This window comes from Struthio camelus, chromosome 24, assembly GCF_040807025.1.
Source record: "Struthio camelus isolate bStrCam1 chromosome 24, bStrCam1.hap1, whole genome shotgun sequence".
In the NCBI taxonomy this organism is placed as follows: Eukaryota; Metazoa; Chordata; class Aves; order Struthioniformes; family Struthionidae; genus Struthio; species Struthio camelus.
Genome location: NC_090965.1, coordinates 8,264,062 through 8,291,047, shown reverse-complemented (window position 1 = coordinate 8,291,047; position 26,986 = coordinate 8,264,062). Strand labels below are relative to the sequence as shown.

The 26,986-nt window shown below is 53.9% G+C and overlaps 1 protein-coding gene across 2 annotated transcripts in view; it reads left to right on the top strand.

The window, feature by feature from the left end:
• The window catches only part of PLXNA2 (plexin A2), a 189,990-nt gene that overhangs the window by 101,133 nt on the left and 61,871 nt on the right, over nt 1–26,986 (top strand). For both annotated transcript variants that reach the window (XM_068918140.1, XM_068918141.1), the window contains exons 5-8: nt 16,801–16,901; nt 21,656–21,779; nt 22,125–22,278; nt 23,539–23,635. In XM_068918140.1, coding sequence (XP_068774241.1) covers nt 16,801–16,901; nt 21,656–21,779; nt 22,125–22,278; nt 23,539–23,635 — 476 coding nt within the window. The remainder of the gene's footprint in view (nt 1–16,800; nt 16,902–21,655; nt 21,780–22,124; nt 22,279–23,538; nt 23,636–26,986) is intronic.

Here is a 26,986-nt window from a genome sequence, read left to right as displayed (position 1 = left end):
AAGCCTCTCGGATGAAGGGAAGAGGGAGACTCATTTACCTGTGGAAAAGCTTCAAAAAATAGAAGCTGCGGCAACGTTGACCGTATTTGTTTGCTAGCACTTGTGATGGACTTGGTGATGCTTTGCTGCGGGAGTGGAAATTAGCATTATACAGTAGTAAATGGGGTATAATAATCACAAACTTTCTTGTAAGTCATTGCTAAAGGACAGAGCCGCCTGCCTGCATGTCCTTGCTGCTCTGGGAAGACACAGAGGTTTGATCTGCGTCTTAGCGAGCTCTTTGTTTCTAGCTTTGATTCTGGCCTGCGATGAAATAGCTAATTAATGGCACATGCTGCACTGCAAGGAGTGTGTGTGCGCGTCCAGAAAGGGAAGGAGGGAGGATCTGTACAGGAGCAGTTTCCCCGAGACTGAACGGCCTTGGAGACTGCACCGTGGCTGGCACCTTGGGGACAGCGCTTGCCAGGAGAGCTGATGATTTCCTGGAGCCTGAGGTTGTGCTGCAGCAGCACAGCTCTCGCGCAGGACCCCAACCTGCTCTGGGACTGGTTTCATTTTTACAGGAGACAGAGTTGACCTGAGCCTTGCCTCGTGCCATGACCCACCTCCTCTCCTAGCCTCGTGCAGCTTTCTCAACAGACTCACTCAACTTGTGCCATCATCTTTCTCTTTCTGCTAGGTGTGTAGATGAGCAGAAGCGTGTCTGCCATGCAGTCCGTCCGTTCCCTGCCTGTCTGAGCTACCTGCGTGGCTCTCGCTCCCCTGCTTTCTGCAGTGTTTCTCCTTCCCTGCAGCCCTCTGAGACAGGGCAGTCCCAGGGCCTTTGTTTCACGGGCTGGGAGTCGAGACAAATAGGAGGGGTGGTGTTCCTGGTCGTCTAACTTTGCTCTGCGAGTCTAAACTGTGTCTATAGGACTCCTCTCTAGCCTTGAGAGAGCAAGTCAGCCCCCCGGTTGTAGGACGGGATATGCAAGGCTGCAAGTAACTCGACACGAGCAGAGTCAGCGCGGGAGGGCACGCAGCGCTCGCTCCGTATACGTTCCCTCCAGGAGAAGTAAAATGTCCTGTTAATAGCAGTAACGTGAGATCATTCGCACACGCGTTATCTTGGGGTTTCAATGAAAACAAGATGTTGAGCTCCAACACGTTCCCTGATTCAGTCCTGTTGGCGCGGAGGCGTACAAGTGACCCCGCGTGCTGCCTGCGGCAGGAGCAGGCTGCGCGTTCGTGGCTAGGAGCAGACGTAACGCCGGGCGTGCGTACGGCGCACAGACCGTGTTTCAGCCGTGCTCTGATTTCTTCCGTTTTGATGTGCTCCCCTGAAGCTTTGTGCTGGGTTGTCTCCTGGGATGTTCTTTGGGGCTGAATTGTGCGTTGACGGTCGTCTCTGGCGTGCTGCAATCCAACATCCCCTCCTCTGGGCGCCCGCGTGCGGTGGCCGCCGCGGGACGGCGATCCCCTTCTTTGGGGGAAAGGGCGTAAAGCTCATTTTCTTTCAGAATTAGCGATATACTTAGGAGGCTTCGTTTCTCACACTGGTGGTCAGGTTCCTAAATTGTATTTTTTGACAGCTGTATGAGGTGATGGACAAATGGGAAAGTGATAGACAGGGCAGCAGACCATTGTGACTAGCAAGGACAGCGTAACCCGGTTAGAGAGCAACACCCGCTAAAGAGGGATTGAGATGGCGGCGGCGGCCTTCTGGAGCAAGCAAGGAGCAGGACCGCAGTCGGACTGCGAAAGCAGTAATGATATGACTCTGTGACCTTTAAATGCTTTGGGTTTTAAAGGCTCTGTACGATTACACACACTGGTCGTGCCTGCGAGTTTCCTCATAAGTTTCCGTAGTAATTTAAACATTGTGAAGAACCCTGAAACGGTTCACGACATCGGGAACCGGGCACGTTGCATTGCGCGCACGCCTGTCCTGCAGCGTCCGGGAGCCCTTCGGGACCGCGTGGAGCGAGCTAGAAGGACGAGGCTGGAGGGGGACTTGGGTGGCGGTAGGGGAGCGCGGTCCGGCAGCGCACGATCTCCTCGGCGCGCTCCGCGGTGCCCGAAGCGCTGGGGCAGGGCGCTGGAGGCTGTCGCTTGCGGCTCCGGGCAGAGCTGCTGTTGAATAATAATGGCAGTCACGAGCGAGGTGCAGGGCAGAGCCGAGGTCGGGTTGTTTAAATGGTATTGGTGTCTGCCAAGAAAACAAACAGAAAGGGCCAGTCAAACCTTTTCAGTGTCACTGACACCCTGGGATGTGCCAGCCCCGGGGACAAAGCCCGCGTTGTTGCGGAGCACAGCGCGCCCGTCTGTGCTGGAAAGGCAGATGTAGGGTCCCCCACCCTGCCGCGCCGTGGCCACGTGGGATCGCTTTCGAGGTGGGTGGCAGGACGCTTCCTCCCCTGCAGCCCTGGGCTCCCTCCCGGGCAAGGAGGGTAAACAAAACGCGGCCGCGGTGCCTGCGTGCGTGCCAGGGGTGGCAAGCGGCCAGGCGCTCGGCGGGGGGCCTGGGAAGACAGGGACGGGGGGAAGAGCCTCGTGTCCCTGCGCCTGGGGCAGGCAGGAGGAGCAGGAGACGGGTGGCTGTGCTGCGCAGGCGGCCGGTGTCTGGACAGACCGGCAGATGCTGCGTGCCTCGAGCCGCTTTGGGCAAGTTGCTGCAGGCTTTGACTTCACCATCCAAGAAACTGCAGTGCAGGGGACCATCAGCTGAGCAAGGTCTGGCTGAGGAGCACCTAGAGGTGCCTCAGCACAGTGCCGAGGAGCTTGACCAGGCGCGTGCTACGCCGCTCTGACCAGGGCTGGAGCCGGCACGCCGTGCCCCGCTGCGCAGTGCAAACCTGCCCTGTTCCCAGCTCTGGTCCCTTGGCTGTAAAACAAGGATGATGTTTCATCCGCTCCCGGGAGCAGCTGCGGTCTGTTGTTTTCTGTATGTACGTGTTGCCCGTTACAGCAGGGCTCCAGCTTCTCATAAGGCTTCTAGATATGTCAGTAATGCAGATAAGGCGCTGCCGCTTGGGTGTTTGCGGTCATCGCGTGCAACATCCAGCCCCGGCGAGGGGTTGCCAATTTACTCCCATGCAGCGATGAAGCGAAGAAAGAGTTAAGCCCCGTGCGCCGGTGGAGACAGGGAGATAAGCGGCCTGAGAAGAGCTTGGAGATGGCCGGGGAAGGGTGGGAGGGCCAGGGTCCCTCGCGCGGCGGAGCGCTCCGGGCTCCAGCTGCCTCCAATGCATTTGCTGCTCATTTTTCATACTGAACACAGCTGCCGCCAGCATCTCGCTCCTACCCCTGTTCCTGCCAGTTTTATGAGAGACGAATAAAGAGGGGAAACAGATAACTGCAGAGGTTCATTTGCCAATTGTCAGGCTGCCGCTGCATCAGAAATAGAGTCATCGGTCTGCTTCCTCCACGTCGCGGTAGCTGTGCAGGCGTCTTTTCATTAGCAGCATTATTTATTCATGGCCTCCCCAAGCTACTCTCCTTTTTGGAGGAAGGGACCTGCTGATGCTCCCATTTTTCCAGGACGTTTTTGGCCTTGATTAGCTTGCTGCGTGTTTGAGTGGAGAGTGAGACGCTGGCTTTCCCGGAGCCCTAAGGCTCAACCCATGGGAGAAGCTATCCCTTTAGCCCAGCGGGTTGCGATCGATGGATCAGCAAGGGCAGGGCTTGGCCGGCGGGGTCCGGCCGACTCTGCGGGCTGCCCTGCTTTCTGTTTGTTGCCTGGTAATTAGAAGCCCCTCGGCGAGAGGGAAGAGAGGTCACACATGGAGTGGGCCTATTAACCCTGTCCCTTGCCAGCTATCCCGCAGAGAAGAGCGCTTCCAGCAGCTGCTCTTGTCCAGGCTTCCAGCAGGAAGGCAGCTGAGGAGAGGAGCGATCCCCTTCCACCTCTGTTGCCCATTAAACAGATGGGGATTTGCCACCTGCAGGAGATTCTCTTCTCAATCCGGCTGAAAAACAATGCTAGCAAGTACATTTTGCTTAGAAATATTAACAGAAGCAAGTTTGCCGTAAGAGCCGAAGAACCCCTGTTTGGGTTCCCTGCAGCCTCTCGGGAGCAGGTTTCCCAGGAAGAGCAGAAGCAGCAGGGCGCACACGTAGCAGTGCCGCCCTTGCGCATCCTTGCGCACTTGGGCGTTCCGGAGTCCGAGATTGGTGCCAATGAACCCATCTTCCAGAGCGTGTCCCAGTACTGCCAACGCTTTTTGCCTTTTGTAGCAACGAGTTCTACGATTTTATTGAGAGAGTTATGAGGATCCGCCCTGTGGTTTTGAGTCTCATTGGAAATTGAGTGCTACCGATTTTCATGCAAGCTAGTTTATTTTGTGATTTCAGTCAGAGTCCATTCACCCCCATAGTCTTTCCTAGAGCTGTTGTGTAGGTAGTCTCAGCAGCAGTCTGCAGGATCTTTGTTTCAGTTTGTAGAGTCTATTATTATGCTGATGCCAATTACATTTACGGAAGTACATGCAGATGCTTCTCAGGCTCTGATGGAGCAGAGAGGAGTTTCCTTGCCCAGAATGACACTGTTTCGAGTGCTGTATCCGGATGGTGAGATACTGATGTCAAAGATAGTGTTCACAACAGGGCCTGATGCGGCTTCTAGGGACAAGTGACTTAACATTGCAGCACTGTGAACGTTAATGCAGCAGTTCTGAAGTTTATATATAAAGCTCGGAGCTATAACTACAGCCCGTTGCCTCTGCCTCTCATCGAAGCAATGCCATGGCTTCAGAGCTGCTCTTTGATTCTGCTTCTCCCAGGCAGTAAAACAGCAGCCTGAGGAAAAGCAGGTAAAGATGACAACGAAATTCTTTGCTCAACCTTTTCTGGCCACAAAAGCTATTCCGGCTTTTATTTCAGATTATGGGAGGTCCTTGGTTAGTCTCCCTAGTTTCCCAGGGGCGCTTCCAAGCCACAGTGTTTGCTCTGCGGTGTGTGAGGGGAGGGGAAGTGGATATTTAAAGTGCTGACTTGGGTGGTGGCACTGAAAATTGAAGTTGGGTCCCAAAGGATGGGAGTGTTGTAGGGAAGCTTTGAAGGGCGAAAACCACCATGTTGTGACTTGTGACCTACCGAAACCCCTAATTGTGTGTTTAAAGTAAACCCCAGAGGAGCGCTATTTCATTGCCTCCATCTTGGCAACTGGCCATTGGTTTCAAGGGCTCCTATCACTCATCTTGTGGTTAGCTGGTCAGGAGTCACCCTAGTATTTAGGAAAGGAATGTTAAAGGGCTGTTATGTAAACCAACCGCTGTCTGAACAGACTTTGTTTTCAATGTAAATCTGCTGCAGGGAATGATTAAACCTTCATGTAGTCTTTTTTTTTTTTTTTATTATTTCATTAAATAAGATTTATACAGGTGTAGCATTGGAAAGGTCATCCATCCCCTGAGCTGTGGGAAGAGCTCGGCACATTCTTCCCTTTTCACTTTCCTGCTTCACCAGCCGTTTCAGGGTGGGAAAGCACAAGGACTTGGTATTGCTGCCTTTCCTGAGAGTTAATTTATATCTGCTTACCGCACACATCCCCCTTGCCCCTCCTGCCCTCCCGCTTTCTCACCCTTCGTAACTCCTCCGCGCTCAGCGCTATTTCAGACGGAGCAACAGGCGTTCTGTTCAGCCAGCATACGACATTTCCCCAAAAGAGTTCATCCCGGCTGAGGGGAAGGAGGTGGGCTGTTTCAGTTTTCTTTCTAAGAAAACATGAGATGATGTATCTGATGACTGGAGCAAGGACCTGGGGTCCTACGGCTTGCTATACCTCTAGCAATTTGCAATTGGCTTTGCATTCTTTCTGCAAGCCGCTCTTCCTCGTAGCTCTAAACTGAGACATTTTATAATACTTTTCTAGTTCGCTGATAAGTTATGAGACTGAATAAGTTTTTGCAAAGCCATTTAAGATCCCGTAATGACAAAATATCAGTGACTTGTGGCACCTAAGTATGTGTGCTTACAATCAATCTCGTGCTGTTTATCATCTCAAATAGGTTGGCCATCCAGCTCTGAGCACATCCTTTGCCAAGGGGTGGCCCTAATCACATAGAGAAGACTTCCATTCAGGTGCCTAGCTCCAGCAACCGAAAAGGTTCAAAATCCAGGGCAGCAGAGCTGGAAACAGTGTTTTGCAGCTTTCCTAGCAGCAACCTATCCTCTGGGGGCTTCCTGAACCCGAAAAACAGATGACTGGCCTCAGTTCTGCAAGGGCTGGACGCCGGGATGCAAGGGTGAGGGTCTCTTGTTGCCGTTGCCTTTACCAGCATCAGCTTTCATCATTAATAAGTAAATGCCACCAAACACCCAGGAGCTACCCATCTGTGATGTCCTCATTAGAAGAGGCCTCTGATCAGGTTAATCTCGCGTTCCTTGTGTGGTGAGGAGGGCTCCGAGCAGCTGTAACCATCAGCCAGCGTAGGTAGAGGGGGTTCCTGAGGCAGGCGGATGCCGTGAGCATCCTGCTCGCTGGGGCATAAAGGGGCATAAATGCAGGGACTGAAGTGATGGTGTCGATAGTAGTAGTGGAGGCTAACGGGACCAGCCCTCTGCAGCAGGTGCCCGAGAACAGGCGTGCTGTTAACGCTGGCCACTTTGGGTCTCCTTTGGAAAGGAGGGAATGGAGGAAGCTTGCAGCCCTGATGCCTTTTTTTCAGCCTCTAAATGATCTCTTCTCCCTCCTGGGAAAGAAAAGCCAAAGCAAGCCAGGGGGAGGGGGAGGATGTGTTTTAACAGTAAATATAGCCTTGTTATTTATCGATGTAGAGTAATTGAAGTAATTTCATGTCGTCTTTAAATGCAGTGCCTAGGGATCTAATCTATCCGTCTAATATTAATGGGTAATATTTGGTTGCCTCATTCATTCATTACTGTTTTCATTAAGACTCTAATCCCATTTAGGAGTCTGTTTGTCATTTTAAACTCCTCTGTTTTATCTTAGTATGCCATAATCCTTTTTAACAACTTAGCTGAATTCATGAGTTCTAGGCTAGCAGTTTGGGGGAAGGGGCCTCTGCTGTCTAGCATGTGGTTTCATGGGGAGAGAGGAGAAACAGAAGGCTGAAGGCAATCGCAAGCAGCAGGCGCTGAGCATCCTGTGACACACATCGCTTGGATTCAGGTCTTTCACAGCAGATCTCGAAGTCGACGTTTCAGATCATGGAGTTCACTTCCCTGACGCACAGAGTTCATTGACATCTGCTCTGAGGCCTCCAGCATTGCCAAAACAGTATAAAAAGCTGCTCGGCTGGTGGGTGTTTAGCAGTGCTCTGGGTGTTTCCAGACAGGCGCTGCCGGGCCTTCCGAGGTTTGCACGCTTCCAGGCGTTACCCCATCACAGGGCTCTTTGGGTCTTTATTCTGGAAACCTTCCTCATGGCGCAGGGATGCCGCTCCTAACTGATGCGGTGGGGCAGGGATGTGCAGCGGGGCGCTGACCGAGCGTCTCTTCTGGTGCACGCGCTTAGCACAGGCTTTGATTTCAAGATGGAGCGAGTTGCGTTGGTGTGGCTGGGCTCTGCAATAGTGGGATTTGTCTCGGTGCCACTAGCCTGGGAGCAGAAAGCCCCAGAGGGGGCAAGACTGCGGGGATGGCCTTGCCGCTGGAGGCAGCGGGAGGGGAGGTTTGCCCTGCTGTAGCTCAGGCTGCAGATGTTCACAGCTGTGCCTCTCTTGACCATACCAGCGTCAGTGCTAAAGACAGCACGGCCGGTTCCTGTTCAGATTTGCGTGCACTGTGCAGCAGAACTGAGAGAAACCTAGATTTTTCTCTGCCTCGAGCCTTGCAGAGCGTTGCATGGCACAAAGGAGGAAATTTCCATAAAGTGCACAGAGACCCTTCCTCCTAGAAGGAAGCGACAGAGCCAAAGATGCCTTTGCCTCCCCCAACCTTTGCCGTCCCACCAGAGAGACCCCTGCAGACCAGCAAACACCTGAGTCCGCGCGTTGAACCCGACCCCCCGCTGCGGGGAAGGGGCCGGGGTGTTTCGCACCGCGGAGCCGCCTGTTCCACCCCTCCGGGGCTCGGAGGCGTTGTCGGCCGTGCCCAGGCTTTCCCCGGCGCGCATCGGCGCTTCCTCCGGCCGCGAAACACCGAGGAAGCGCCGGCTGGGCCATCGCGACGCGGGCACCTGCGGTGCCGAGCGCACGGCTGAGGTGCGCCGGAGTCGGGGATCCCCGGAGCTGTGGGGAGTCCGAGTCTAATTAGCGTTCCCGGGAATCAAACCATTGTGCTGTTAATGATTCTCTGGCAACGTTCTGACTAAAACAGTAATTTTAATAAGCGCAGCCCAATTGTAAGCGTTTGCCGAACACCTAATTACATCGGTTATAACTCGAGTTATTCGGAATTCTATTTTTGCCACTTACCTACAAAACAGAGAGGGAGAGAAGTGCGCTCTTTATAATTATTCACCTTAATTAATTTTCTAAGCTTCTGTTAAAACTTTTAAATGGCTGCAGGGAGCATGTTGTAAGTTACATGGCAGCAAAGCGAAGCGGTGAACGAAGAGGCCGTGAACTGATGTGAGATAAAAGTTTGCGGTGTCGGATTGATCCCCACCTGAGCCCAGAAATTTTGGAAAGCTGCTCCCCTTTTATCCGTATTAATTAGTTCCCCCGAGGCCCGGACTAATCAGTGCAGCACAAAGGAAGTGCCGCGTTGGCTGGGTGGCCGTTGCAGGGTGGTCGTGCTGTGCTACTTGCCGTTTGTCAGAAGACTGTGCCAACGTTTTGAGAAAGCCTCTTCTAATGAAAACGGCAACGTATTCTGGCAGGAGCGATGGCGTTTGAAACGCAGCCGCTTCAGGAGCGCGGAGGAAAGGCTTCCCGTGCCATCTTAAGTTCAGGTATCCCAACCAGATCTTTGCATCGTTGTGAAGTAAAATTCATGCTTGTTTCCATGAAAATACTGGAAGGCCCAACCCTGCAAACCGTGAAGCAGGTGTGTTTCTGCTCCCTTGGAAGGGATTGAAGGCACCTTTTCTGGAAAGGGACTAGAAGTGCTGTAGCTGTAACCAAAAATGGAGATCCACAGAGGCATGGTTATTTCTTCAGAGGAGAAAATGCATGGATGTGTTGTGGCACAACCTAGTTTTCTTCATGGAGACCCCATCTTAGCACCTCATTCCTTGTTATTAATTTGTTTAAATATTTCTCACGTTACCTCCTCTTCTTGCCAGGAAAGTAGAGTTTCTTTGGATCGATAAATCCGATACTCTGGAAGTAATAGAGCAGCTTAGTGTCTCCAAACTACATGGATGCTCTGCTAAGGATCTCCTTGTCGGCAGTTGAGGTGCGTGCAGGTGGGCACACAGGGATCTCTAACCAGGGACGTGCTCGGCAGAACCAGCGCGTCGGCAGCAGCGTCCCGGGCGAATCTGGTGTGAGCGAGTGCTGGCGTGCGGCTCTGAGGACCGTGCGTTTGCGGTCAGGTTTGACCTCGGTATTGACTCCGTGTATTTTGCTGCATTTGCTGATTCCAGAAGCCTATGTAAATATTTCAGCCAATATTCCAGTTTTTATTTCTACAGTGGACACAGGAAAAAATTGCTTCCTGACCTTGTATGTCACATACGTGAACTTCTCCTGCTGGCTTGTTCCCTAGTCACATCTGACGTGTGTAGCGGGTGCACGTGGCCGCTCTGCTGCCCGTCCCCTGCCCCTCGCCTTCCAGATGCAGACGGTCTGTGCAAAGCACGAGGGAGAGCGGCTGCTGCCGAGCCACTTTCTAGCAGTAGTTGTCATATGTATGCTCACGCGTGCTTGCTGGGGGCTAACTTTGAGCAGCTGGTGGGCATATGAATGACAGTGTGCGATCCAAAATGTTGTATGTGACACTGCATCACTTGGCTGTGCGCAGAGACACCGGCGGCAGGGCGGGAGCCTGCTGCTCTTGGTGGGCCGCTGATGGTTTCCAGACTGCTGGCCGGCTACACGGAGCCGGGGCAGCTCTGGCGGGCCCGGGCTCTCGGGGAAAACAGCACGAGGTTTGGCCCGGGTGGCAGGCAGCCACTCAAATTTGGCTGAAATTGGGGCCCTCCGGGGGATGTAATGTGTGTTCTGGACTACGGTACGTACCTGGGATACACTTATCCTCCAGGTTTGCACCATCCTGTGCTTCTCCTGGGGGCAGGAATGTGCTCTCCACCAGGCATGGTGTTACACCAACAGCTCTTGCTCAGACGTTTCATACTGATCTAGCGATTAACTTGGGTTGTGGTGAACCACAGGAAAGCATTTGTCTGCGTGGGTCCGTCTGCCAGAACGCGAGTCTGCTCCAAGCGCCAGTCCTGCCCGCTGGCCCTGCATTCGGTGGAGGAACCTCTGGCCTGAGGATGATTTTACAGCCTGATGAAGCCACGCTCTGGGACACGCGCTATTTTTCCACTCTCCCTTCCTTCCCACAGGAGGCTGCGGTTACTTTTCATTACTTCCTGTGGGAGTCTAGCCCTGTACACGGAGGGCAGTGAGAGGGCAGTCGGGAGCCAAGGAGAGAGGGATGCTTTGAGAAGGTCTGATTACTAGCTGAAAAAGCTCTCCAGTCTCCTGTGCTTAAACACAGCTTGTCCTGGTAAGATGCTAATGAGGTTCTTACAGCAGTAAAGCCAAGCTCATTGAAAAGGTTGCTTGGATCAGAGTTTAAGGGACTTTCTCTGCATGCTTCTGCAGCGCTGTAATTAAATAATCCCTTTGTAGTCATGGAAACGTCGTCTCTGTGCCCTCTCCCACTCACTGTTTTGCTGCCAAAAGTTATAGGCGTTGATTTGATTCTGACAACCCTTCGGTAACTCTGATAATCCTTCCTCCGCTGAGCTGAGTGGGAGAGAAGAGCTGGGTCTTGCAGTAGCTGCTTCACCTGTCAGCGAGGACTCCCCCTCCTCTGCGCCTCGCCTGCCAGCGTAGTTTCATCCTTTGCGGTGACTAATGGCTTCGTCCCCGTCGGGTTACGTGTTCCTGTATCCAGGCTTGAGTTGCGCTAGCAGATGCTGGGTGGAGTTTTGTCCTGAGCGTTTTCAACAACCCGGACGACCGCCCTGAAAGTAGCGTGCTCGCTGTCGCGGCTGCCGCAGCGGAGGAGGGAAGCGGATGCGTTGCCTTGTGTCTCGCGTCTCTCTCAGCCAGGTCGTTCCTTCGTGCGCTTGCAGGTGCTTTGTTCAGTGCCATTTCAAATGGGCGCGTTGCCTGAGCAGGCTGCTCAGCAAGCAGAGCAGCTGCGTTTCTGGGAAGTCCCCCGATGCTCTTCAGTTAAAACGTGTCTCCTTTGCTCTCTTCCCGCGTGTCCTGGCGATTGCCCCGTGCGATGCGCTGGCTGCTGCCCTCTCGTTGCTGGAGCGTCGGCCACGCTTGCGGCCGACACCAGCTTTGTGCGCGTCCGGCTCCCTCCCTCGGGAGTCTGCCCGAGGCAATGAGTCACTTCCAGCTAGGACTTCTCATACGGTTGAGGACTGATTGGACCCACAGCGCTTTGGCTTTTTCACCTGAAAAATAAGCGCTTCTCAGGCCTGCGTGCTTGTTTTTAATTTGGCTGGATCCCTGTCCCAAAAGGGCTTAAGCTCAGAACAATACTGTTTGACGAGGTGGGAGACAAAGCAGTGGGAAGAAGAGTCTGTCAGACTCTTACAAACCTCTGAGAAAGTTTGACTGTATTCTCGCCAGCCCTGTCACCTGCTGGCACCCTGGCACATTAGCAGCTGGAACAGATGAGTCCTCCTTGCTCCTTCCCACACTTTTTCACGTCTCCTGCGGCAGCACAAAATGGAGCTCTTTCACGAATGGAGGAAAGAAAAAAGTCTCATCGGAAAGTTCATCAACTCTGGGCTCCTGCTCACTGAGTGATAGATAGCTTTAATTACGTTGAACTAGTTGGCATCTCTACCGCACTCCCTGAAGTCATTAAAGATAGATTTTCTGTTTGAACTGCGCTGCCCCAGTGGGTCTCCAGGCAGCGTGCCGTACCGACGGGACGCCCTGCGGGCCAGCTCCTAGTCACAGAGGTCAGGGACCTGTACCGGCAGCAGGCGTAACCTGCAGAAACTGTTTTGTTTGTTTATGTATGTACTTATTTATTTGGAACCAGATTCTTGCACTTGTGTTTTAATTTTCTCTGGGGTCTTGCGAAGTTTTAGTTCACGTATTTTGTTCTAAGAAATTTGGAGAGTCTGTATTGATTTTTGTTGTTGTTGCTAATGTCCCGTAGGTCAGGCAGTCAAGGAAAGCAGTAGTGAGACTTTATAATTTAATTATTGAGAAGTAGGTTCTTGAACAGGGAGGTGAAAAGCTCAGCAGCAGTGCTTGCGCGCGGACAGGAGGAGGAGAAGTAGCCGCCAGGCTGGCGGAGCGGGGCACCGCTGGTGGGCGGAAGACAACTGCCCGGGGGCTGGTTTCTTGGCCGTTGTCCTTCGCACGCGTGGGTCTTTGGCTCCGCCAAATCCCTTTGGCGCCCTGCACATGCTGCAACAGCACCAGCATGGAGCGTGGGATGTCCTTGTCATCCCTGAACTGAGTCGCTGCCTGGTTCAGCGGAGGTACCCCCGCGTGGCCCCGTTGGTGCAGGGAGGCAGGAGTCCATCGTGCACGCGTGCGGCTGCAGGATTTGAGTTGGCATTCGGGAAAGCAGCCGTGAGTTCGGCGTGCCTCTGCTTGGCTTCAGGACCTCTGGCCCCGTGTTTCTGATAGCTGGAACAGAGGTCTCAGGGCATCGAAAATTAGCATCCACTTGAGAAAGCTCAAGCTTTGCTCCGAGATTTGCTTGTGCCGCGAGATGAGGGCGGAGGTCGAGACCTCTGCTCTCGGGATGCAGCACAGCTTCGTGCTCGGTGAATAAGTTCGTCGGTTTAGACAACAGAGCTTTCTTGGGGCTTAGTCTGGGGTTGCAAAAATACACTCCTGAAATGATGATAGACCTTCTCAGATGTTTATTTGGAGTGCCAGGAGCACTTCTGTGACCTGTCTTCTGTAATGTAAATAAAGAGAAGCATTTGCATTTAAAAACTAAATAGTGAAAACCAAAGCCCTTTTTAAATAAACTGCTTTGCTTGGCGCAGAGTTGTCCCGGGGCTGGTGAAGATGAGAGCACAAATAGACCAGAGCAAGGAGCGTTAGTTGCATCGGTCTTGCGGAGCTGGAAGGCGCTCGTGCCCCACGCGCTCGGTCGGTCGGGGTGCCCCACGCGCTCGGTCGGTCGGGGTGCCCCACGCGCTCGGTCGGTCGGGGTGCCCCACGCGCTCGGTCGGTCGGGGTGCCCCACGCGCTCGGTCGGTCGGGGTGCCCGAGTGCCTCTCATTCTCTTACCATTTCTTTTCAGCTGCTTTTTAGCAGGCACCCTCTGCTTTTGCTTTCGCCTGACAATTGTGGTGAAAGGGGGTGGTGGGGGAAAAGCTCTCAAGCTTCAAGTCTGCTGTCTCCTAGCCTGTCTGTGCTGAAAATGAATGAAGAAATCAAGCCTTGGTCTCCGGCAAGGCACGGAGCCTCCAGCTGCCACCGTCCAGGGTTTATGGCTGGAGCTTCTGACCCCCTTGGGGGCTTTGCCAGGCTGCTGCTGTATCCTTTTGCCCCACGTTTAGTTTTTAACGTTCCCTGGAATCCTTCATTTCTCTGTCTGATCTCGTTGGCTCTTGGCGAGCTTTTTTTCCCCGAGTCGGCAGTGATCCATGGTGTTTTTCCTTCCGTCTGCAGACAGCCACATGTCTGCAGCGTGGTGTGCCTTATCTTCTGCTCTCTCCTAGCGCAGTGTTTCACATACACAAATGCTTTAGTCTCGCCATGATAATTAGGCTGGCAGAGAAGAGTTTGAAAAAACTTAAAGCCAAGAGTTTTTCCACCCTGCCCTCCGAACGAGGAAGGGAATCTGAGCTTTCCCACTATGTGATCTCTGATGGAAACAGCTTTCAGTCTTGTGTGTTCACAATAGGTATGCGATAGACATGGAAATATCCTACTATTAGTGGGATTTCTCTTGTTTTTTCCATTAAAATGAAATGGAGTGATGGAATCTTTTAGATATTTAGGTTGTAGGGATGGTTGATAACATTAGTATTGTGAAAGCTGGGCAAATACTGCAAACAAAAAACCCAACGTTTTTCTTGCATTTGAATGTTTAAATGACTTCTGTTCATAATCTTTCTGCAGCTTCCTCGTGTGAAAGTGGCCTTGGTATTGAAGCAATACAGGTTTTCTGGCATTAATTTTTATGAAGAATGCCTGCGACTTTGAAATTCGTAAGTGGGCAGAGGGAGACGCTCCGGCTCCCCGATAGGATTAAATCCGTGGCTCCCTGGTGGTTCCCCGCTTCGGAAGATGTTCTCCCTGCTTGCTGGGCAGCCAAGAGCCAGGTTGTTCATAACCCTCGCCTGCAAACTGGTGCAGACTCCTCTGCCTGCCGTTTTCACCAGCCTCTCCCCGCGGCAAGGGTAGTCCTTCAAGCGGCGGTCTTTGCCTCCAGCACAGCCCAAAACACAAAACTTGTATTGTTAAGCCGTTAGTTGGCTCTGGCACCCAGCACCCTACCCTTGTCCTGTTTATAGCTGGGCTGATTTTGCTTGATAACGAACGTGTGTTGTATGTAGTGCTATATTTTCTATTATGTTTATAGTAAAAGCACCTTAAGAGCCGCATCCCTAGCGTAGCAGGTTCTGCAGAAATAAATCTTTCCCGAGAGGCTGTTCCTGCCCTCAGCGCTTGCCCTCTCCGTAGACCGAACGGGTAAACGCATGTTAGAGGTGGCCGCGCGAGGTGCAGAGACCGGAAGCCTTTTGCAGCCAAGAATGAGGCGCAGCGCTCTCGAGCCCTTTCTTTGCACCTCCGCGCTATTCCTTCATCCTGCGTTTCTCTCTTCCGTTTCTAAGCTCGAGCTCCCCGCGGAGCCGTCCCGCGCTGAAGGCGTGCAAACGGACCTGGCTCTGCCCCGCGTCCGACAGGTACCCTGCGCTGCGCTTCAGGCGCCGGGGCCCCTTTGCTGTTACGTTTTCTCCGGGCTTAGCTGCGTGCGTCCCATGGACTTTGGCCCCGCTAAAAAAAAAAAATCTATATCCCTGCAGATGCACGCAATTTTTGTAGTAGGAAAAGCTGTTGAGTAGGGCTCAGGAAACAAGAAGAATAGCAGCCCTATTGGTGTCGTGTTTAGAGAGGAACTGGGTTCTCACTATATCAACAGCACTTGGCGTGAAAGTGGCCTTTGTCGGCGGAGACACTGCTGCCTTTCAGGCCCGCGCGCCCCAGCTGCTGCGGGCCGCGCGCCGCTGTGACGGGCAGAGCGAGTGCAAGGCAGCGGGCGGCTTCGTTCTCGGCCAGTTGCAGGCATCACTCACGGGGGGCCCGAAAGGCTGGTCCCGCTGCGCGGGGGCGCTGCGGGGACGGAGGGCGGAGGGAGCCCCGCGGGCGGACGTCCCGGGGAGAGGCCAGCTGCAACGGGAATCAGAGACGTTCTGCTCGGGCCTGCTTGGGCATGCAGGGTTTTTTGCTGTTTCCTTAAAAGATAAAAGCTGCTTTTTTTCTGCTCACTGTCATCTCTAACACAAGGACTCCTTTTTCCTTGAATATTTGCCTTTCCGTTTTTCCTCCTTTTTGCTAAAGCCTTAAACGTACAACCAAGTGGTTTGCGGGTTCCCAAACCAGGCGGGAAGTGGGTTGCTTTCAGGTTTGCATTTTGCTTCTTAAGTACAGAGGGTCTCTTTAATTCCTGATGCGTAAAGCCCCAGCTCCACGGCGTTTTGCCCGAGTGTTAAGTTACCGCTAGAGCTGCGGCCACGTGGACTCCTGCAGATTCACTGTTGCTGACACCTTGCATCACCGTAAAACCAATGCAGAGTTGTCACAACAAACTGCTGGTTTAGGACTTCCCATTCTGTCGTAGTGGTGGCAAGTGTCTTTGTGCAGACGCTCGAGGCAGCAGCCGGCGCAAGGCAGGGTCGCTCCTGCGCGCTCGGTAGAGGCGGATCCTTGGGGAAGGGGGGAGAATAGCGTATGTTAGCGAGCTCCTTCGCCGGCGTTGCGGTGTCGTGCAGGGCCGTCCCGCCGGCCTCGGGGGCGCTCAGCCCTGGCTGCGCGTCGGCGTTTAGTGTAAAGAGCACATCTGCGTCTCTGCTGGCGTGATAGGCAGTGATAATTATTGCAGTATTTGATAACAGGAATGCAAGTGCGTCAAAGCACTTGACAGTATGCGTGTAAAACCGTGCTGACCATGGTTACCTGCTTAGGGGTAGGGTGCTCCTGCAAACGTGCCAGGCGCGCCACGTCAGACCGTCTAAACCCAAGCGCGGCCTCGGCGCAGGTGGGCCGCCGAGCCCGCGAACGGGCGCGGGAGGCCGTGCCCCTAACGGAGGTTTCCTTCAGTCCCTGTTACCTGGGGTTTGGCTGCTGGGAGAGCGAATGATGAGTGCTAGATTGCTCGCTGCCGGCTGTCCTCGCTGCAGCAGCTCTCCCCAGTCTGCGTGTACCACGGCAAGCCGTAAACCGGGGGGAGAGGACTCTGCCCCCCTCCGGCAACGTCGCTGGGCAAAGCGGCCAGGAGGATTTTTTCGAGTGAGAGTAGAGTGCAGCGTGGGGATTCAAGCCTCCGAGATCGTACCCTCAGATGTACCTTTGAGTCACTGTAGCTTTGCCGAAGCGACAGGATGGCTTTGTGACTCAGTCTGTAATATTTCCTATCGTTGGCTGACTTCTGCACAGGTGTTAAAATTAATTCATTAAACTCTGAATTGCTTTTGTATTACTCAAATAACACTTGCTCTGTAGGTCCTGTAGCTGCTCTTTGTTTTATGCTCTCATTGTGCAGTGACAAGGCGCTGAACATGTGTGTTTGCTTCCTTTCCAGGTGTCCCGGGTGCCTGTTGAGTCCTGCGAGCAATACACGACCTGCGGGGAGTGCCTGAGCTCGGGGGACCCGCACTGCGGCTGGTGCACGCTTCACCACGCGTAAGTCCAGCCTTGGCTGTTTGGTTTAAATTGGTGGTGGCAAGGATGAAAGCAGCCCCGAAGCCTACCTAGCACCTCCCACGTAATCTTTGCAAAAACAAATTAGACTGAGGTTCCTTAAATCCATTCTTCTCTTCCTGGGCCATGTCCCGCATTGCTGTGCGAATGCCACTGAAAATCCCTGAGCTCCTGTAAATAAGTAATAGAGGACGAAGCCCGTCCTTAGGAGAGGAGGAATGCACGGGGCACGGAGAGAGGGTGTCATGGGACACAACAGAAAGGCAGAACATAGACCGGTGGGAGCAGGGACCTCGCCTGGTGCGCGCTCCTACCAGTCACCCAAGTCGCTGGTCTCTCCTGATTAACGGGCTATTTCCAGAGGCACAAGCAGATTGATACGAGTGGGACTTCATTTACAGTGAGGTTACAGCACGGTAACGGAGCAGAGCACAAAACCCTATTAAACGTAGCTGGAAGAGATATTTAACTTCTGCATGGAAAGGTCAGAGAATATCTGCTCCAGCCGAGCCCGGTGGCTCGCGGGGCTGTGGGCGAGCTCGATGCCGGCCGCCCCGCAGCACGTAACGGGCACAAAGGGCTCCGGGTTTTCTTCTGGGAGCTCTGGGAAACGCGCTCTGAATTCAAGAGGTGTTTGTGTTCCTTCTTTTTCTCCCCTGCAATCCTAACGATCACTTCCTAAAGCGGAAGGGGGACGAGGCGACCCCGGCTCGGGGAGGAGGGGCAAACCTAGCGGATCCTGGAGCAGAGGAATAGAAATCCCTCCGGCCTCGTGCCAGCTAGCAAAGCGGCTCCGCTAAATGCATGGAAATCGGGGCGGAGGCAGAGGCAGAGTTCAGGGCGCCGCACAATAGCGCTTGGCCACATGCCGAAGCAGCAGGTGTTGGGAGGGTGAGAAGCAAGAAAGGAAGGCTCGGCTGCAAAATCTGGCCTGGATTAGGGACCTCTGCGCTTGGGGTGTAAATGGGCTTCCCGCGCTCGTCGGGGTTCGTGTGATCCGCGAGGGGTCCTTGCGGCATCTGGGGGGGCTCAGCGAAGCGCTGGCACGAAGCACCCGGCTCGCTTTCCCGGGCCCGGCGCTGCGCGGGCGCTGAGAGCGGCTGCACCGGGCGCCCGTGGCGGCTCGCAGCACGACGGGGCAGAGGCGCTGGGCTTTCCTGCGCTCGGGCAAGCCTGTCCTGCAGCTAAGCGCCGTCCGTGCTGTCGTGGTCTGAACATCTTCCCTGCCGCTCTGCCTTGTCCGAGGGAGCCTGGTCCGTTTGGATTCGCAGCCCTTTGCCCTGTCCTGCAGGGCCGCCGCTGCCCCGCCTGACCTTGAGCAAAGCACGTCCCCTTCCCTTGCCTCCCCGTCCCCTCGCTTTAACAAAAGGCCCCAGCGGCGTTTGTGGCGAACGCTGCAGTCCGACCTGAGTCGCACGCCTGTAGGTGCTCTGGTGAGTTGTGCTGTAAGGGTACAAAAGCATCAGCTCGCCAAGGGCCGGATGTGGATGCAGCAGAAACGGGGATTTTTTCAGGAATCCCTAGATACCTTGGTGCAGCAGTTTGGACATGGTGGCACTACTGGTGCCCAAGGCAGGTTTACGAGCGGGTCACACTGGAAAAGCAGCTGCGCGGAGCATCCATCAGCACGTGCCTTCGGCGCCGCTCCGTAGCGCCCTCCCGCAGCTCCTCTGCCAGGATCACCGAGCGCTTTCCCAGCGCTAATGAACTGAATCTCATAAACCACCTGGGAAGCAGGTAAAGGTTGTTATCTTCATTTTGCAGAGAGAAAACCCTCAATGTCGAGAGGAGAGAAAAGCATCGTTTCCTCTGCCCTTTTGGCCATGACATTTCGGCATTAGCCTCTTCCCAGCGAGAGTTTCTTCCCTGATGGTATTTCCTCAACCCTCCTTTGAGTTTCTCCACTTTCCTGGCCTGCTTGGAGCAATGATCGTTTTTTAGCTGTAAATAATTGAGTTTATTTCACTGTTCCTGAGGCCTCTGTCGTGTTTGTGTGGAGGCCTGAAGTGCTGGAGTGTTTGTACTTATTTGTCATCTCTCTCCTCTAATGCTTGCGTTTTGCTCCTGCCAGGTGGCCCAGCCGCCTCTCTGCGCAGTGGAGAGCTTGCAGGTCAGGCTGTGCTGCCGCGCGGTGTTCCTGAGCCCTGACGAAAGGGTGGGGGCAGAGGAGAGCTCGTGCGGCTGCTGAGCTACCGGGGAGCCAGAAAAGTTTTCAGAACTCTTCAGCCAGTAAGGAAGGAAAAGTAAAAGTATCTGAGTTGTCCTGGAATAAACTGTTCATTATGTTTTATTATGTAAACCTCTCGTTAGATGATCGTTATTTATTATTGCATCTAAAGGCCTGAGTTGGTGATTGAGGCTCTGCTGTACGGCGGTGCACTTACACATCTCCATACTTGCAATTTAAGAGTAACGATGCTCATGAATGAGCCATCTGTGAGGATTAAATTAGTAAGCTCTGGAGGTAAAAGCAGGAGTCGGTCATGCCTGCGGTAAAGGCCTGTCTGGATCGGGTTAGCTTTAGTGGTGTCCGTAAACACGAGCAATGCGCTGGCAGCAGGCCAAGGACTTCAGCAGCGGAGCAGCAGGTAACACCAGTCCTAACACAGGAGCTTGGTTAGGTGGTAGCTGTGGGCAGCACGTGTGTTGCACCAAGTTTTAAGGAATCCAGGGCACCGGAAATTTTAGAAGGTGCTAAAGAAACCCGGGAAGGGGAAAGTACTTGTCTTTTTGCAAAATTGCTTTGTTCACGCCGTGGCCTCCTGAGCAGCAATGAGAGAGAAGCTGAGCAGCTTGTCCCGTGCCCTGCGCCTCTCGTGTGTCCCTCCAGCCTGGGTTTTGCCCTCCTTGCCAATTCTCTTTCTCTGTATTAGAGAACGAGAGACTTTTAGCTCCTGCTCTTTTAAAGCCAGTGCTCTTTGGGAGCAGGCAGAGGCCTCGAGGAGATTGTTAAAGAGTCTCTTCAGCCCAGTGGGATTTGAAACCTGCAAGACGCTTCCATATGCTGCTCGCTGCAAGTATGTTATTGTCTATAGACCTATTTATCTCCGTTAGGGCTGTTGCCATAAATAGTATGATAAAAAAGAACCATTCCAGCAAGTCAATGAGATAAAGGCTCTAGTCAAGAGCTCACTTTCAAGCTATCTTATAGATTCACTTAAACCTCAATAATTCTTCCTTTGGCAGCATTCATATTTAGCTCCATTATATTCCAAAAAAAGAAAAGGAAGAGGGTGAGGAGAACACCCTGGAACAAGAAGATTGTTTGCAGGGTATCGTAGCGGCTGTTTGGAAGCAGAAAGCGTAAACTCCGCTTTTCTTTTCCAGAAGCAAATAGCCTCTCGCTAAGGATGACAGTTCCCCACGTCAGTGCTCGGAGAAGTGATTTTGCAAGGCACTTGTCAGCTGATCCTAGATAGATCTGGCATGGCAAAAGTAAGACTTTGAGCGGGCGGTTGGTGTTTCTGCTAATGTATGTGTTTGTGTGAGACTGGCCGAGCCTCGAAGGGAACTAGGGAAGCAAGGTCTGCCCGCGGCACCTGGTTAACGTGAGTAACGTACGCCTTCAAGTGAACGTCAGAAAAGAACTTACTGGTGGCAGCGTCTTCGTCCCCTAACCCTTGCGCCGCAATTATAACTAGGGTCAAGACGAATAGCGAGTGAAAAGAGACAAAGTTTGCTGATGGTTCATTAAACGCCTTGAAAACACCAATATTTGTTGCGCGCTCCCAGGGAGCGGAGCTGGAAGAAGATGATTTTCCCCAAATGACATCAGATAGAAAATCACCGAGGGCTCCCGCTGCCGTGCTGCGTTGTCCGCTACCCGATGCGCAACACTTCAATAATTCTTGGTTTCCTAGCGGGCGCTGGTCGGCCTCGGCGTGATCGACTCAAGCTCGCGTCCTCCCTTCCGCGCTTGGGCCTGCGGCTAGGCTGCCGGGCGGGATGTCGTTCCCGTCATTTAATCATTGGGTTTCAGTGGCCTTTTTGTCCCCGTACGGGCCTTGTGCAGGGGTGAGCGGGTGCCTCTGGCCGTGCCGTGGGGCGAAACGTACCCTGGCACCGTGGCGGCAGCGGGCTGCGGCAGTGCGCAGGCGTCCGTCTCCTGTTCCTCCACGTTTTCGATATCTTCGCTGGTTCTAGGTCAGAATTTCAATCTGCCCTTGGGATGCCTGCAAGGGAAAGACTGGGATAACGAGGCAGCGCGACATGCTAGCAGCGGTCTTAGTCGCTTCGTTTGGCAGGCTTAATGGTCCCGTTCTGGAAAGTTGGAATGGGAGAGAGCCAGGGAGACGGAGGCAGGAGAACGGGCAAAACGCGCGGCCGCGGCAGGGAACGGCCGGTTTCCGGCTCTACCGCGGCCGGGAAGAGAGCACAAACGAGCTATGCGGTTCGGTGTTAATTAAAGTGGAGGCGGCCTCTCGTTACCGCCTTTTGTTGCGTTACGTTGTAGTTCTGGTGCAGATGACGGGTTTATGGCGCGCAGAAACGAGGCAGGGAGGGCGCTGAGCGGACGCGGTGCGCCCCTTTGGCTAGCGCCCGCAACGCCGGGTGCGCGGACGCCTGTCCCGGTGCAGCCGGGGCCGGGAGCTGTTCCCGGGCTGCTTGGGGTTTCCTCTCCTCCCATCCCAGTACGCTCGTCGGGGCCTGTCGGCGCCTGGCGCAGAGCGTCGCCCAGGCCGGCGGCGCTCCCCGGGGGTTCGGGGCGCGCTGACGCCCGCGTTCGTGTGCGCCAGGTGCTCCCCGAGGGACAGCTGCGAACGGGCGGACGAGCCGAACCGATTTGCCGCCAGCATCGGCCAGTGCATGAGCGTCACCGTGCAGCCCAGCAGCATCTCCGTGTCCGAGCACAGCCTCCCGGTAGGTGCTGCTGGCGGGACGGGAAGGGGCGTTCGGCGCACGAGGAGCGGTTCCAGCGCGCCGCAGGTTCACCGCGACCAGTCCCCTGGTTCGCAGTGCCCAGCGGCTCGGCGAGGCGCTCGTGTGTCGCTAAGGAAGCCGCGTCCTTGGCTTTCTGTTTCCCCCTTGCTCCCTGTGAAGGGGCAGCTGGCCGCCTCCTGCGTGGGACGGCTGCTTTAAGGGGCCGCTGTTCAGTGGGAAACAGCTGGTGCTGGAAACGCGAAGGCGACTTGAGCAGCTCTGCCTGCGGACAGGTTGCTGGCTGCGTTTCATTTCCTCCCTGCCTCTCCTTTCCCCGTGCTCCAGCTCAGCCTGCTGGTGAGCGATGCTCCAGACCTGTCAGCCGGGATCACCTGCCTGTTTGGAAACCTCACTGAGGTGGAAGGTCGGGTCGCGGGCAGCCAGGTTGTGTGCGTTTCGCCAGCAGCTAAAGATGTCCCTGCCATACCTGTGGATCAAGGTGAGCGACTGGCTTCTCGATAGCAATATGTCATCTACAGCACCAGAGCGCGCGGTGCAGGCCTGGAAGTATCTGCCAGGCGGAGCAGAGCCCTCTGGGGCTGCTGCTGGAGAAACTCATGATTCTGTCCAAGGCCACTGAACGCACGGAGGTGAATGTGCCTCTTGCTTAAAAAATCCATCCCACACAAGGTAAGGTGGTCTGGGAGCTGTAGCACCACGGGCTCGGCCTGTTCTTCCACCTTCCCCAGTGTCCGCTGCCGCAGAGGTTGGGGCAGCGTCTGGGGCTGCAGGAGCCCTCTGCCTGCCCCGTGGCCGCTGCGGAGCCAGGCGGCGGCTCGCAGCTGTGCTGCGCTGGGTGGCTCTGGAAAGTAGGAGCCGCTACGCTAGGCTGACTCAGCACCCACGAGTAGGTGGTACAGTTTCTATTTTTTGGTCCTGCTCTTTGGGTTGTTTCTTCATTAATGTCACTGCTGTCATAGATTCTCTTCCTGTATCCAAAATGCTACTTGCTGAAAACTCGTTTTCTCCTTGGCGTCCTTCCAGGTGTCAACTGCGCTTCCCTCCTGATATCTTTGCGTTTCTAAAACGTTGTGTGGAGCCTGAGTACGGGGAACGGGAGGGCTGAGAGCCACAGGGGTAGCAGGGCCAGTGCAGACTTACCCCACAGCAGCTCTGGGAGAGCAGTCTGCCCTTAATTAATCCGGTGCCAAGTCTGCTAAAAAGCTCCATTAATGCCCTTGTTTCCAAAATTGTCTCCTGTTCTAGTCTTGGACTGGTTTTCAAGGTAGACTGACATACTAATTGTATGTTTTTGTGCTGAGGACAGAAGTTGCTTAAGGAATGGGATGAGATCCCAAACTCATTTCGAATGTGACCTAAGGCAGTGTTCAGACCCTGCATCTCCAATGTATTTTGCCATCAAATCTGATTTGGTTTAGGGGGATTGCTGGAGACAGCTAGCTCAGCTCCCCGGGGGGTGCTTGGGAGAGGCAGCCGGGGGCAGGCGACTGCCGGGTGCGAGCGTCTGCACGGGCTGCTCAGGTCTGAACTTCGGGAACCGCTGCAGACGCACAGCGGAGGGGGCAGCCTGGCTCTTCCTTCGAGAGCAGGAAGGAAAAAGCAACCTGCTTTCCACCTTCTGCCCCAAAACAGATGGCTCAGGAAACTGTCAGACAGGCCTGGAGAGGATGCCCCCACGTCTTCTGTTGCTTCCTCCGTTGTTGCTAGAGTGACTGTCTGGCTCTTTTTTGCTCTCTAGACTGGTTTGGCGTCGTGTTGCAGCTGAAATCTAGGGAGACCGGGCAGACGTTTGTCAGCACGGAGTTCAAGTTCTACAACTGCAGCGCCCACCAGCTGTAAGTACTCGCTCCCTTCTCCCCGCTGGCCTAAGCAGGGGGAGGAGAGTTCTTTTTTTTTCCACTTGCTTTTTGAACGGTATAGTCAACTGTTTTTCCCGGAAGCCACCTTTTCTCCAGGCTACCTAGCAAATCCATGCCACTCTGAAATAGTCCATGTAAAGCCCCAAAGCCATTTTTGTGCCCCTGAGATGCACGAGGGAGGAATGTGTGGAGGGAAGCACCAGACTGAAAAAGAGAAAGGGCTCTGAAATGAGTGCTGGACTCTGGGCCCAACAGGAGGAGTTTATCATGCTGTCAGGCTCGGCGCCGGGAGAGAGGTGCCCTGAGCTAGCAATCAAAGGGGAGCCTGCGGGCCCCTGCTTGTGTGAACCTTCCTGAATCTGTGTGTAGGTTTCTCTGCCTTGAGAGACAGAGTGAGCCTGAAAAAACCTTAACCTGCTGGTGCCCCCAAGCTGCATGATCCTGCAACTGTGAACTCAGCTAGATCTTCCCAGGCAGCTGGCAAAGGAAGAGCAAAGTGTCTCTGAGCCTCCAGGAAAGCAGGCCGTGAGCTTCCCCGGAGGGAGGAGATGGGCGCTTTCTCCTCCGCACCCAGCCGGGGGTACGTAGTGCTGGGTCCTGCCTGCATCCTCCACAAGATCAAGGGGGGCACTGTAGCAGGAGGCAACCTCAGGAGGGCAGCAGCAGGGAAGTCTCCAGCACAGCTGGAGAGGGTTTGAGCACAGCTGATGTGCTCTAGAAGGAGTGAGCAAAAGCGCTCCTAGCAGAGAGGCTGCCTGCCTCCCCCTGATCCAGGTAGAGAGGCCCCCCCCCCCCCCCCCCGGAGGCCATTGCAGCTGCACAAGTGTCAGCCTGAGCGCGTGACCGTGGGCGCTGTGAGCTGCCCTGGAGAGGGCAGGCAGTGCAAGGCCTCCGCGCTGCTGAGCGTTGTACAAACATATCCCCCATGGCCACGTCTTCCACTCTTGGCCCTGGAAGGCAGCACGCAGCTGGCTGGCCTTAAAAACGTGCTTACAGATCTGAAGTGTTTATAGATTTCTCTCTGGAAACAAAGCAAGCCTCAAACGCCAAAGTGAAATGCAGGCAGGACTTGCCAGAAGTCAGATAACGAAAGGCAGGCCTGACCTGCAAGGCTGGATGGCATCTCCTGCTGCAGGGGTCAGCTGTTAGCTCTGCTTTTGGAGCATGATTTGCTGCTCTAGCTGGATTTTAGGGGTCAAGAAGCACCAACACAGGGTCGTTCCCAACCTTTCTGAACTAGGTTTGAGTCTCAAACTGTGGGGCCTTCCCTGATGCACTTGGAAGGCTGTTGTGTGTTCTGATGAGCTTGGCTTGCAGGGAGTTTTTCTAGGCATGCATTCAAACATTTTTTCTTTTTCTGGGCCATAGTACATAGCAGGGGTACCAGGATGAAAGGAGACCTGTGACTCCTTCAGTCCCCGCACGTTATCTCACGTGGTAGACAGTGTCCGTTTCCCAAATGATCCCTGCCTCCCGGCAGGTTAACACTCGTACACAACTCTGTCCTTACTGCACCGTGCCTCAGTCAAGCTTTCTAGCATCAGCCTCTGCCTCTCCCCCGCTGTCGGCACGTGCAGTCCTTTCAGCAGTTTCACTGGATTCTCCTGGCTTTGGGTTTGCTTGAGGGATGACATTGCAGGGAACCCTTACTTTCCCTTAGGAGTGGAGGTTTGAAGCAGGAGTGGCAATACATCTCTTCTGTCCAGTCGTGTGGCTTCACCTGACCGTGCCTTTCTAACAGCCAGTGTTTGGAGACACAGTGCTAGCACCGTTGTAAATTCTGTAGCGCTTAACGTCGTCCTGGGCTCGTTATCAGTAAGTTCAACGAGGGCGTGAGCCAGTCTAGCGGGAATGAATCACACACAAAAGAGAGAAAGGAAGACAGGTTTCAGCCACTGTAGAAGATAGGCCTATTGATGTCTGAGACTGCTAGGGTATTTAAAGACAGAGCAGGGGAGCAGCTGAGCCGTTTCTGGCTGCATGGTAGCAAAAGAAATGATTTTGTGCTGTGTACGAAGCACGTACCCTTTGGGAGTTTGCTTTGGGCTAAGAAGGGCGGAAGATGTTTGTGGCTGGCATTGACAAGAACAGGTTGTTTTTGCAGATGGATTCCGTTAAACCTCATACGCTGATCTAAATGTGAGTGCACAAGCTGAGATGGCTCAGCTCTCAGTTACGTGAATTCCTCTGTCCCCAGGGGTTCCAGGAGGGCTTAGGGAACTGGGTAGCGGTTGCAGTTTTAAGTCCATTTTAACAGGATACGGAATGGATAAGGTGGAGAGATGCACCTTCATTGAGAAGTGAGGGAGAGACAAGTGGTCCCTAAGAAAGCAGAGTCAGGATGAAAGAGCAAAGGTGGTGACCCTCTGCGAGTCTGTGAGAGCTCAGGATCCTGCAGGGAGCCCTCGCCCTGCTCAGCTGGGGCCGAGCAGAGCTGAAAGCAGCAGCCAGAAAACCACAGGACAGGGAGAGGTGCCAAATCAAACTGTTGGCCTGGATAATCACAGAGGTCGTCCTTCCTCAATCCCAGCAGTGCTAAGAGCAGCTGAGAGCTCCATCAGCACCAGCTGGGAAAGCTAAAGGCCAGGTCCGGGTCAGGTGAGGGAGGGTAGGAGAAGTGCTACAAACAGAAATGGAGACAGAAATGGGTCAAATAAATGAGTAATTAAATAAGCTTGCAGCACTTGATATTTCTCCCCAGATTTGCATTTGCATGATTAGAATAAGCGTCCTTGGCTATTAGGGTCACTATGAATGCATCAGAAGGAAAATACAATTAAGTTATTAATTATGCATTCAAGTGGCAGCAGCTTGAAAGAAGAAATACCAGGCGGTGGCACCTCTGCCCAGCTGGTTCAACGCAATGCAAGGAGGGTTAAAGAGGCAGTGCGGTGACATCCTGCTTTCCTCCCTCGGCAGCAACGTTTGCCCAGAACGCGCTTCACAGCCTGAGGATCCGGGTGGCTGTGCTGTGTCCATTCTCCGTGTCCTCCCCAGGAAGAGGTGGAAGTCCAAGAATAACTCCTACAGCTTTCCATCAACCTTCCTGCTCTGGCTTTTGCCACTGCAAGTGGCATTTGTACCCTCTGTACAAATTGAATTGCTTGAGCCGCAGTGACGTTGGGTTTATGTAGATGGCTGATTTTCGGTGAAGATTGTTTTTATCCAGATTGCCCCTACTGCTGGTTTTTTAGAGAGGAAAAAAAATTGTTCCATGCAGAGGAGCAGATTAGCTTGTAAGTCAGATGTTTTTCAAATCTTTCCCTTTGGGATCTAGTACAGCTTAAATAAAATGCCAAAACCAACTAGAACTGATGTTCTTGTGGG